The 12,349-nt window shown below is 49.1% G+C and overlaps 2 protein-coding genes across 2 annotated transcripts in view; both read right to left on the minus strand.

Moving 5' to 3' along the window:
- GNG8 (guanine nucleotide binding protein (G protein), gamma 8) overlaps positions 1-192 on the minus strand; it is a 566-nt gene extending 374 nt beyond the window's left edge. The window contains exon 1 of the mRNA XM_010852639.1: positions 107-192. Coding sequence (XP_010850941.1) covers positions 107-190 — 84 coding nt within the window. The 5' untranslated portion in view covers positions 191-192. The remainder of the gene's footprint in view (positions 1-106) is intronic.
- Positions 193-208: 16 nt separating this feature from the next.
- DACT3 (dishevelled-binding antagonist of beta-catenin 3) overlaps positions 209-12,349 on the minus strand; it is a 20,663-nt gene continuing 8,522 nt past the window's right edge. Inside the window, exons 5-8 of the mRNA XM_010852710.1 lie at positions 4,023-4,070; positions 3,116-3,251; positions 324-440; positions 209-262 (exon numbers count right to left, since the gene is read on the minus strand). Of these exons, the coding sequence (XP_010851012.1) occupies positions 209-262; positions 324-440; positions 3,116-3,251; positions 4,023-4,070 (355 nt within the window). The remainder of the gene's footprint in view (positions 263-323; positions 441-3,115; positions 3,252-4,022; positions 4,071-12,349) is intronic.

The raw sequence follows: 12,349 nt of genomic DNA on the forward strand, positions 1-12,349 counted from the left end.
CCGAAGGGGATCTTTCCACCCGGGCTCCCGGCTCCACTCCCAAGTCTGACCAGTCCAGACTCCAGCCCCGAAGCCCGCGGCCTTCCTCCCCACCCCGACCCAGCACCTTCATGCGGTCGATGTTCACCTCCAGCTTCAGCTGCTCAACGGTCTTCCGGGCCTCCGCGATCTTGGCCATGTTGTTGGACATGGCTGCGGCAGGGAAAGGTTAAAAGCCGGTGGGAGTGGGGGCGAAGGAGTAGGCTAGGGCAAAGGTGGGTCCCTAGATAGGGTTGGCGGTGGTGGTGGAACCCAGTAATAGCGGCGTGCGTGGAAGGGCTCACCGATGCGGTGCCCAGAGTGGAGGAAGAGACAGGAAAACAGAAGAAAAGGGGAGAGATGGAGATCTGCGTAGATGGGGGACCAAGAAGCCGGCCGAAAGAGGGACCAATGAACAGGGACTAGAGGGCCAAGAGAAGGCTTGGAGGGGTGCACAGATAGGGTACCTAGAGGCAGGTGAAGGAAGGAACACAGGGAAGAGAGGGAAGGCGGGGGGAAGCACAGATGGGAGGCCGAGAGGCAGGTGGAGGGAGGGACAGAAGGACAGGAACACAGGTGTTGGATCCAGAGATCCAGGTGTCCTCACCTCCCGGGGAGAGCGCAAGAACCAGGAGGGGGCCCTCCCCAGGCCAATTAGCAGTGGCTCCAGGGAGAAGAAGGAATTAAGATCACGGCGGGAGGGGCACAGAGGGGGCCTCATTAGGGCCTTAGCAGCAGCTGCCCCCTCAGCCCCCCTCGGGGAGCCCCCCATCCCAACCCTGGCCACCTCAAAGGCTCCTCTGCTCATTAGCAGCCAGAGAAAGGGCTGGAGAGGGGGGCAACACAGCCAGGACTGGGAGAAGGACAGGGAGGATGGCGACAGGGACAAACAGAGAGAGATGGGGAGGGGGAGGGGGGATAAAGAGACTGAGGGAGAGAAAGATGGAGAGACAGGCGGGAGGGACGGAGTGATGGAGGGAGTAGAGACAGGGAGAGAGAGGTGTGAGGACAGAGACAGAGTGATATGGGAGAGAGAAGCACAGAGCGGATGAAAGGACAGAGGGAGGAGAGAGAAGGGGTGATGGAAGGCTTAGGAAGAGATGGAGTGACGGGGATGGGAGAGGGTAGACAGAAGGGCAAATGCAGCACTAGAGGCAGGGACAGTGATAGAGGGGAGAGAGGACAGAAAGGGCAGGGAACGGACAGAAGGAAGTGGAGGAGCAGGAGGGGACCCAGAGTGATGAAAGAGGACAGAGGGGGGCACACGGAGAGACAGGGAAAGACAGGCTGGCAGAGACGAGCAAGGATAAAGTCACTCATTCACTCACGCATTCATTCATTCCCAGGCAGAGGGACCAGCTGTCAGGGTTCAGGACCATAGCCTCCTACCTGTTGCTGCTCAGGGCTGGGAAGGCCGGCGGGTGGCAGAGGCACAGCGTCTGGGTACCCACCTCAGTTCTGCCCCGCCCCCTCTCCTGGGGCACAGCCCCTGAGGACCCGCCTCCTCCTGCTACCACCACCAGCATACCCATCACCCTCGCTTCCTGTCTCTCTGGGTCCTCTCGTTACATCTGTCCATCTCTCTCTTTGTCTTTGTGTGTCTGTGTCTCTCTCGCTTTCTCTCTGTGTCAGTCTCCCTTTTCAATCTCTGTCTCTGTCTCTGTCACACTCACAGTCTGTGTACACACACACACTCACAGGAAAAGTGTCTTGGGATGGGCCCCCCTGCTCTGCCGCATTTATCCCACAGTCATCCAAATCTCTCCTGTGGGTCCCACACAGCCTCACACTCCATTACATACGCTCTGCCACCCTGTCACACCCACAATCTCCGTATCACCCCATCCCAGATGATCCCCTCTCAGCACACAGAATCACACTCACAGTCCCTCGCAGAGATGCACAACTCTTCGCTGTGTCACATGATGCTGTGTACAGTCTCCTGAACCACCCTAACCTTCTGCGGCGCCACAGCCACTCAACCTCTCGAAATGTCACACGGTCCCTCACGATCTCTCTGAGAGGCCCATCACCACCAGTCACATCCTACACAACCACAGTCAGAGGGACAACCTCTGAGCGTCAAGTGTAGACACACACATACACAGTTCCACACACCACCTCTCAAGATGCCTTGCTGAGCCTCACACAATCTGTATCACACACAGGTGCTGCCTTCATACCGAAGCCTCCCGGTGTCACAACTTAACACCCATGAGCTTTCTCTTGCATGCTCACCTGAGCGCCCTGGACAGTTGCACATTCTCTAATGCACTGTCATGACACTCTGCCAGTCTCTCAGGGTCCCACACGATTTGTGTTACACACAGGCACACCCAGCATCTCACACGTCATCACTGTGGCTGACACATCCTTGTCGCACACTCACAAGGTCATTCACACTCAGCTTCCCTCCCCACAGGTCTCTCACACTGCTTCTCACACCATTACTTGGTGGGCCATTCTCATTCATTCTTGCCCTCTCTCACACACCATCTCCCCGTGGACACACACAATTCTCCCATCCTCACCATATTGCACACTGTCACACACGACCACTTGCTCACACATGGTCTCTCGATGTCACAGTCCCCCAAATAGTGTCTCAGAGACACCCAAACTCATGGTGTCACACGCAGTCACCGATATGTCATCTCAGTCACTCACGTAAATGGTCACACACAATGTCTCAGTGTAACACGATTTGAAGAACTGACTCATTTGAAAAGACCCTGATGCGGGGAAAGATTGAAGGCAGGAGAAGGGGACAACAGAGGATGAGATGGTTGGATGGTATCACCAACTCAATGGACATGGGTTTGAATAAACTCCGGGAGTTGGCGATGGACAGGGAGGCCTGGCGTGCTGCAGTCCATGGGGTCACAAAGAGTTGGACACGACTGAGCGACTGAACTGAATACGATTTCACAGTCACGCCCAGTTTCTGGTTGTCAGAGAAAATCTCACAAGGTCACACAGCTACGCACAACCTCTGGACGTCACGCGCGATCTCAGAGTAGTACACACTCACAGAGCGAGTATCACCCACGGACGCCCATAGTGTCCTGCCCTGAACACACTCTTGTGGGCGCTGCACACTCAGCCCGCAGTCGTCTCCTGGCAGCTCCCTGCTGGACACACGGGGGCGCCCGCGGTCCGCCGAACCGCCCACCCCGCCGGCGCCAAAGCCGTAGGAGGTAGAAACCCGAGGGCAAAGCGCCCCCGCTGGCAAACTGGGAATTAGAGGTGGGAGAGACACAGAAAGGTGGAGGGAGCTAGAGAAAGCTCACTGAAGATGGACTGGACACAGAAATTCAGAGAGAGATGCCGGGAGAGACAGAGGCAGAGATAGGGACACGGAGACGGAAATTTGGAGAGATGGACACCTAGGGACTAAGAGAGACAGAGACAGGCAGAGGGTTGCAGAGATTGAGAAGTGCAGGGTACAGGAGAGACACGCAGACAGAAAAGTAGTCAGAAACAGTGACTGAGAAACAGGGACACCGAGACACAGACAGAAGCGGGTAGAGAGACAGACAAGACCGACAGCGCCTTCCGCTGGGGACCGGATCGCAGAGGCGGGGTCTGCAGAGGCGCGTCCCAGAGGCAAGACCTCTGGGCCGCCGAAGGGGCGTGGAAGTTCGGGGCGGGGGTTAGGAGGGGCGTGTTCGGGGCGTGTCTTTGGGGGGGCGTGTCCCGGGTGTGGTTTGCCGCGAGGGGCGGGTCATGGGACCAGCTCCCGACTTCGCCTCCCGAGCCAGCTGCGGGAGGGGCGGAGGCCGAGCCCCGGAGAGACGTGGAGGTCTGGGAGAGAAGCGTCTTTACTGCAGTCATTCCATCCCAATTCGGTTTTTACCGCCTGAACAGGGAAGCAGGACCGGCCGGCAGGGGATACGGGCCTGGGTCCCCAGTTTGATAGCGGGATATCGGACCCTGGCTCCCCAAACCTCTATCGCGCGGGAGCAGCAGGGCCAGGTTGGAGGGGGGAGGGGAACTAGGCTCACATCTGGAAAGCATCAGGCGCGCCGGACGTGCCAGGGCCCCGGGCCCGGCTGCGGAAGAGCGGAGGGGAGTTAGGGCGCCCCCGTCCCCCTCCCTTAGCGGGGTCGGCCGGCGCCGGGGAGGGGCCTGGGTTTACGCCTAACCTCGGCGCCTCCCGCAGCTGCTTTCCATCAGCAGTTTTGGCCCGGGCAGCCCCCAAGGAGGAAACACGGCTCAGAGCGGGGAAAGACAGGGTGACGACCCAATCTTCCCTCCCTGTCTCTAATGGCAGCCAGAGGCTGGGGGCGGGGAGATGGACAGGCGGACGCTGTCTGAACCAAGCGTAACCTCCATTTCTCTTCCCGGTTGTGGACCTTTTCACTCTACGCATTACCTTGGTTTCCAGATGTGCAACCCTGCCCTGTGCTGCAGAGGAATTCCCCAGCTTCATGGCAGTGGTACTCCTGACCCCTTTTTCTGGAGGGAGAAACTGAGACCCTGGATTGCAGATTCAATTCTGACTTGAATTATTAAGGAAACGTACGATGACTTCCAAGAGTAAATCTAGCATGGAATACCCAGTCCCTACCGGACGTTCCATATGAATGTGCAGTATCTCAAACTCAGTTGCCCAAAACTGAGCTCCTGATTCCACCTGCCAAACCCTTTCCTACCAGTCTTATTCATCTCAGTTGATGGGTCAATCTTGATTCCCCGCCTCCTTTTCTCACACCCCACAACTGCTCTAGCAACAAGTCCCATTAACTCCATCTTCAAAGTCTGTCCACAATCCAGTCACTTCTCACCTCCTCTGCTGCCCCCATTCTGGTCCAGGCACCATGCCCTGCAGCTTGAACAATTATAGTCCCTACTCACTGGGTCTCCAGCTTCTATTAATATCTCTGTCTCCCTCAGCCTGTTCGGCACAGAGCAGCCAGAGGGACCCTGTTTAAAACAAAGTCCCAAGATAACCGTAGCAAGTGCTAGTGAAAATATGGAGAAACTGACACTCTCATACACTGCCCGTGGGGATGTAAAACGATGCTGCCATTTTAGAAAATACTCTGGCAGTTCCTCAAAAGATAACAGAGTTACCTGATGACCCGGCAATTCCTCTATTATGTATCTACCTAGGAGAAATGAAAGCAGGTAGTCACACAAACACTCTGTATTTGAATGTTCCTAGCAGCATTATTCACAAAAGCCCCAAAGTGGAAACAACCCAAATGTTCATCAACTGATAAGTGGATAAACTATATGTGGTCTATTCAAACAGTGGAACATCATTTGGCAATAAAAAGAAATGCAGTACTGACATGTGCTACAACATGGATAAACTTTGAAACATTATGCTAAGTGAAATACACAGTTACAAAAGACTATATATTGTGTGATTCCACATGTATTTCCAGAACAGGCCACTCTATAAGGATAAAAATAGATCTACAAAAGTGGATCCCCACAGGCTGGGGAGACTGTAGGATGACAGATAAGGGATGCAGAGTTTCTACCTGGAGTGATGGAAATGTTTTGAAATTTACTGTGGTGGTAATATAATCACAGGACAACTCTGTGACTATAATAAAAGCCATTGATAAAACCTTGATAAAAGACATTGAAGAAGACAGAAATAAATGAAAAGACATCCTGTGTTCATGGACTGGAAGAATTAATATTGTTAAGCTGTCCATACTATCCAAAGCAATTGAGAGATTGAGTGCAATCCCTATCAAAATTCCAGTGGCATTTTTCACAGAAATAGACCAAACAATTCTGCAATGTGTATGAGATCAGGAAAGACCCTAAATAGCCACAGCAATTTTGAGAAAGAAATACAAAGCTGGAGGCATCATGTGCCCTATTTCATACTACATTACAATGCTATGGTAATTAAAACGGTATGGTACTGGCATAAAAACAGACACATAGGTCAACAAACTAGAATAGGGAGCCCAGAAATAAACTGACACATACATGGGCAATTAATTTATAATAAAGGAGCCAAGGATACACAATAGAGAAAAGACCGTCTCTTCAAAAAATGGTGTTCTGAAAACTCAACAGCCACATGCAGAAGAATGAAACTGGACCCCTATCTTACACCTTGTGCAAAAATTAACTCAAATGAATTAAATACTTGAACCTAAGAACTGAAACCACAAAAGTCCTAGGAGAAAACATAAGCAGTATGTTTTGACATCAGATGTGGAGATTTTATTTCTTGGATTTGACACTAAAAGCAAAAATAAATGTGGGACTATATCAAATTAAGAGTTTCTGCACAGGAAATCATCAACAAAATGAAAGGGCAACTTACTGAATGGGGCACATTGCTAACCATGTACAAGATAAGGGATTAACATCCAGCATACATAAAGAACTAATATCCAAAATATATAAAGAACTCATACAAGTCAAAAGCAAAAGGGAAATCTGATTTAAAAAATGGGCAGAGGATCTGAATAGACATTTTTCCAAATAAGACATTCAGATGGCCAACAGGTTCATGAAAAGGCGCTCAACATCACTAAACACCAGGGAAAGGCAACTCAAAGCCACAATGAGATATCACCTCACATTTATCAGAAAGGCCATCATCAAAAAAAGAATGACAGTTGTCATTCAAGGATGTCAAGAAAAAGGAACCCTCGGGCACTATTCCTAGGAATGTAAGCTGGTGTAGCCAGGATGGACAAACAGTATGGAGTTTCCTCAAACAAACAGAACTAACATATGGTCCAGCAATTCCACTTCTGGGCATTTATCTAAAGAAAATGAAAACAGTAATTGAAAAGGATACATTCAGCCCTGTGTTCATTGCAGCATTTGTTACAATAGCCAAGACTGTGGAAGCAATCTAAGTGTCCACTGATGGGAATGAATAAAGAAAATGTGAATATAATGGAATATTATTCAGGCATAAAAAAGAGGGAAATCTTGCCATTTGTGACAACATGGACGGACAACAGATGACATAAGTCAGACAGAAAAAGACAAATGCCATGGGGTCTCATTTACATATGGAATCTAAAAACAAAAAGCTTGTAGACACAGAACAGATTGATGGTTGCCTGAGGGGTTGGGGGATGAGCAAAATGGGTGAAGAGAGTCAAAAGCGAATTTCTAGTTGTCAAACAAGTCAGTCATGGGATATAAAGTACAACATGGTCAGTATAATTAATAATCCTGTGTTGCATGTTTGAAAGGTGCTAAGAGAGTCCATCTTAAAAGCTCTCATCACAAGGGGGAAACAATTTAAACAAAAACCACTGAGTCCCATATTTTATATGGGAGAATTTTATGGTAGTGAATTATGTTTCAATAGAGCTGTTAACCCCCTCCTCCCACACCCCAAACATCTAAGTTCCTCTTCGGCTCTGAATTCTCCCATGGCTCTCATCTCTCTGGAGGAATAAAAACCAAATTCCTCACCGTGGCCCATGAGACCCCACGTGATGCAGTGGTCCCAGACCATCTTCTGCCCTCACCTCCCCCGTACCCTCCCCAGGCCCCATTCTCCCCCGTCTCTCACTGCTCCAGACATGCTGGACTCCCAACTATTTTGCCAACATACCAGGCACTGTTTGGGCTTCAGCACTGGCTGACCTCTCCGCCTGGGAGGTTCTTTCCCAAGAGATCCACAAGCCTCGACTCTCCACCTCCTTCAGGTCTCTGTTCAAACTCACCCTCTCAATTAGAGCACCCCCCGGATCAGTCTACTTAAAAACTCCTCTGCCTCCCCATTCCTCCCCATTCCTTCATCTCTGCTGTTTTCCCCTCGCAGTCCTTATCACCTTTTAAAAATTACAGAATTTATGTATTTATTATGTCAGCATCCTCTCCTGCCGGCCACCAGCTCAGCCTCCATCCCTGTGAGCAGTTCCTTGTGTATCTGTCTAGAGATAATCCCTACAGAAATAGGCTGATGGGGCAATGGCTAACAATGTGGACTCGTAAGCAGTCTAACTTAAAGCTCTGGCTTTGCTACTTCTTGGTTTCTGGTAAGTGACTCCAGAGAGCTGTGCCTCGGTTTCTCCATCAAAATGGACGTAAGAGGGACTTCCCTGGTGGTCCAGTGGCTAAGACTCCATGCTTCCAATGCAGGGGGGCCCTGGGTTCGATCCCTGGTCAGGGAACTAAATTCCACATGCTGCAACTAAAGGTACCAAGTGTCACAACTAAGACCCAGCACAGCCAAATAAATAAATATGTGTTTTTAATGGGTATAAGCATCATATCCACCTCCGTGAGAATGTGAGAATTAAATGAGTCACTGAGAATAGTCTGGCATATAGTAAGTGCTCACAGAGTGTTAGTTGTTATTTTTTTATGATTAAGCACTAAAAGCTTAAAAAGGAAGAAAGGTCAGCCATCTGCACTTCAACCATCTTGACCACTGAGTGATCTGTGTATCCTTAGACAAGTCCGTTCCCCCTTTCAGCTTTACTTGCTCTTTTTATGAAACAGAGATGGGAGAAATATTCCCAAGGGCCTGAGAAGCAATGACTTTTCCCGGAAACTTTAAAAAATAACTTTGTGAGTTCCCTGGTGGTCTAGTGATTTTAGATGGCGCTTTCAGTGCAATGCCCCAGTTCTCTGGTCAGAGAAATAAGATCCTGCAAATCTCATGGCACAGCCAAAAAAAAAAAAGGCAAAAAAATCAAAACAAAGCAAAAAATAAACCGTTACTGTTGAAGGAAGTATCTTTTAATCCACACACACACCACCACTACAACTCACACCTACCAGAAGGGAAGCTCCATGGGGCAAGGACTTTTTTTCTGTTTTGTTCCTTACTATATCCAAATTGTGGAGAAGGCAATGGCAACCCACTCCAGTACTCTTGCCTGGAAAATCCCATGGACAGAGGAGCCTGGTAGGCTGCAGTCCATGGGGTCGCTGGAAATCAGACACAACTGAGTGACTTCACTTTCACTTTTCACTTTCAGGCCTTGGAGAAGGCAATGGCAACCCACTCCAGTGTTCTTGCCTGGAGAATCCCAGGGACCGGGGAGCCTGGTGGGCTGCCATCTCTGGGGTTGCACAGAGTCGGACATGACTGAAGCGACTTAGCAGCAGCAGCATATCCAAATTGCCTTAGTGGGCCCTGGACATACAACTCAGTACAGCAGACCTTACTCTCTCAGAAGTCAAAGCAACAGAGAGGTGGATGCACCCATGTAGCCATGTAGTCACAAGGGTCAAAGCGGCAACAAAAATACCCATTCTTCAGACTGTGGAGTCAGGTGGAGATTGGATCCTAGTCCTGGCTCCCTCTTGCTTTGTGACCAGGGTAATAGCCCCTCTCTGAGTCTCTATTTACCCATCCATGCAGTTAGTATAATTATTGCTGCTGCTGCTGCTGCTGCTGCTGCTGCTAAGTCGCTTCAGTCGTGTCCGACTCTGTGCGACCCCATAGATGGCAGCCCACTAGGCTCCCGTCCCTGGGATTCTCCAGGCAGAACACTGGAGTGGGTTATCATTTCCTTCTCCAATGCATGAAAGTGAAAAGTAAAAGTGAAGTCCTATTCTTAGCGACCCCATGGATTGCAGCCTACCAGGCTCCTCCATCCATGGGATTTTATTGGGCTTACCCAAAAGAAAAATGGGCAAAAGGTGTGAACAGGCAATTCAGAGAATTACAAGTGGGTCAGCCTCCCTGGTGGCTCAGAGGTTAAAGCATCTGCCTTTAATGCGGGAGACCTGGGTTCGATCCTTGGGTCAGGAAGATCCCCTGGAGAAGGAAATGGCAACCCACTCCAGTATTCCTGCCTGGAGAATCCCATGGATGGAGGAGCCTGATGGGCTACAGTCCACGGGGCCGCAAAGAGTCGGACACGACTGAGCGACTTAACTTTCAACAAGCATACAAAATGTGTTGTATAAAAGTAGGGAGACATGCTAATTAAAATAAAAACATCATTTTCCCCCCCAGATTGGCAAAATGAAAACGATTAATAGCATCTCTTGTTTGGTGAAGGGGTGAAAAACAAATGGGCATCTCAGAAATTACTGTTGGAAATGTCAACTGAGGGCAGTCTCAGTGGAAGGAATTGTGACTATGTCAATTAATATTTCAAATGATTGTACTGTAATGACCAAGCAAGTCTATTTCTAGGATCCTACAGAAATATGGATATGCACAAAGAGGCACATACAAAGATACAACTGCACTAAAGTCCAAAATAGAAAGAATTGAGGAGCTGACCAGGTTAGATCATGGAATCATACGCAGCTACTACAGTGACAGGAAAATATGTCACCTAAATTTAGATGAGATGAAAAAATTCCTAGAATACAACCTAGTAAAACTGACATATGAAGAAATAGAAAAGCATAAACAAATAAACAGAAAAGCTAAACAGTACTACATCCTCAAAGAAATTCAACTAATTAAAACCGTTCCCATATAGAAATCTCCAGGCACAGATCAAAATTTGATAAACAATGTATACATACGGCTCAACTTATGTAAACAGTTTTAGCTGTATAGAGTATAACTGCTGCTGCTGCTAAGTCACTTCAGTCGTGTCCCACTCTGTGCGACCCCATAGACCGCAGCCCACCAGGCCCCACCATCCCTGGGATTCTCCAGGCAAGAACACTGGAGTGGGTTGCCATTTCCTCCTCCAATGCATGAAAGTGAAAGTGAAGTCGCTCAGTCGTGTCCGACTCTTATCGACCCCATGGACTGCAGCCTACCAGGCTCCTCCGTCCATGGGATTTTCCAGGCAAGAGTACTGGTATGTATATTAATATATATGGGCTTTCCTGGTGGCTCAGCTGGTAAAGAATCCACCTGCAATGAGGGAGACCTGGGTTCGGCCCCTGGGTTGGGAAGGTCCCCTGGAGAAGGGGATGTACCCACTCCAATATTCTGGCCTGGAGAATTGTATGGACTATACATCCATGGGGTTGCAAAGAGTCAGACACGACTGAGCGACTTTCACTTCATGCATATGTAGAGTCACATATATTTATATAGCTACTAGGATTCATACATGTATGCAAACACATAAAGAAAAACATACAAGGATGTACATCAAACTGATTATGACTTCTGAGAGAAGGCATTTGGGGCTGTCACTTTACCTATATTATTTGTTTCTAAACATTTTGCTTTTTATTATTTCCATTTTATGAAACCATATTTATGACCAAACAAAACTCAACCTAGGATTAGATTCATTGATATAAAATATTCAATGGTTAAAAAAAAAATGGTATTGAGACCTGAGCTAGGATTTGACATCTGGTTCTCACACTACCATACCCAAAGCAAACAGCAGTTGCTCAATAACTATTAGTCCAAAGGAAAAGTCCATTTAACCACAAAAGGAAAGTCCGCCACCATTTATGTAACACTGTGCATTTATTTACAAAGAGGTTAGAGAAACACACAGATTCTGGCCCCCCTGTGCACTGGGGAGTCACCATCGTCATAATAAATACAGTAATTTTTTTTTTTTAAAAGGAAAAAATACTGGATTGGAACAACTGAGGGTCATCCTGGGCTCCCCCCACTCCCTCTCACAGGGGGTGCCACGAGACAGAAGCCATCTTCCTTTCCCTCTTCCACCTCCCAATCCTCATATCTGTCCAGGGAGGGAGGTGAAAGAGTCTTTCTCTCCTGGTGTTACCAACTCCTACTTGACCCTCAAAACCCCAAAGTCAGTGCTCCTTCCCTTTTCAGGGCACTCTGCAAGCACCCTCTGGGTGAGCCACAGCGTCTCTGATCAGGGTGCTAAGGGGATATCCTAAGGGTTCAAGGATGTGGAAGGGGGCCATAACTGGGCATGGAAACGAGGAATAAGAGGGCTCAGTGAGAGAAACGAAGAGGAAAAACGGACTAACTGTCTAAACTAAAATGGGGAAATTCAAACTGAATTACCCCTTCTGTATACCACAGTACACCCATAGTACAGATGGAGAAAGTGAGGCCCACAGAAAGGGAACTTTCTAGCCCAAGGGCTGCAGAGTCCGCAGCTCAACTGGGTCAAACAGGACTCCTCCCTGTGGTGGAGGAGGAGCCTTTTCAACCAAGACTGCAGTGGATGGGGCAGTGAAGAAGGGTCTTTGGAAGCAGAGAGAATGGTGGTCTTTGGAAAGGAGGTGTAGAAGGATCAGTGAGTGGGGGTGTGGTGGTGCAGAGGCCATGAAGGGGGATCCCAAGCAAACCTCTAAACTCACACTGTAGTCATGACCTTGAGAGAACCCGAACGGAAACGCAGTATCTTCTTTTTGAGCGCGTGGGAAGCCTTGATCTTCACAAAGACTTTGGCGGGGCCCGCAGGCGCCCCTCCACCCGCACCAGCCCCTGGCCCGGAGGCCGCGGTGGCTGCCACCAGCT

Source organism: Bison bison, unplaced genomic scaffold, assembly GCF_000754665.1.
Source record: "Bison bison bison isolate TAMUID 2011002044 unplaced genomic scaffold, Bison_UMD1.0 scf7180017864313, whole genome shotgun sequence".
In the NCBI taxonomy this organism is placed as follows: domain Eukaryota; kingdom Metazoa; phylum Chordata; class Mammalia; order Artiodactyla; family Bovidae; genus Bison; species Bison bison.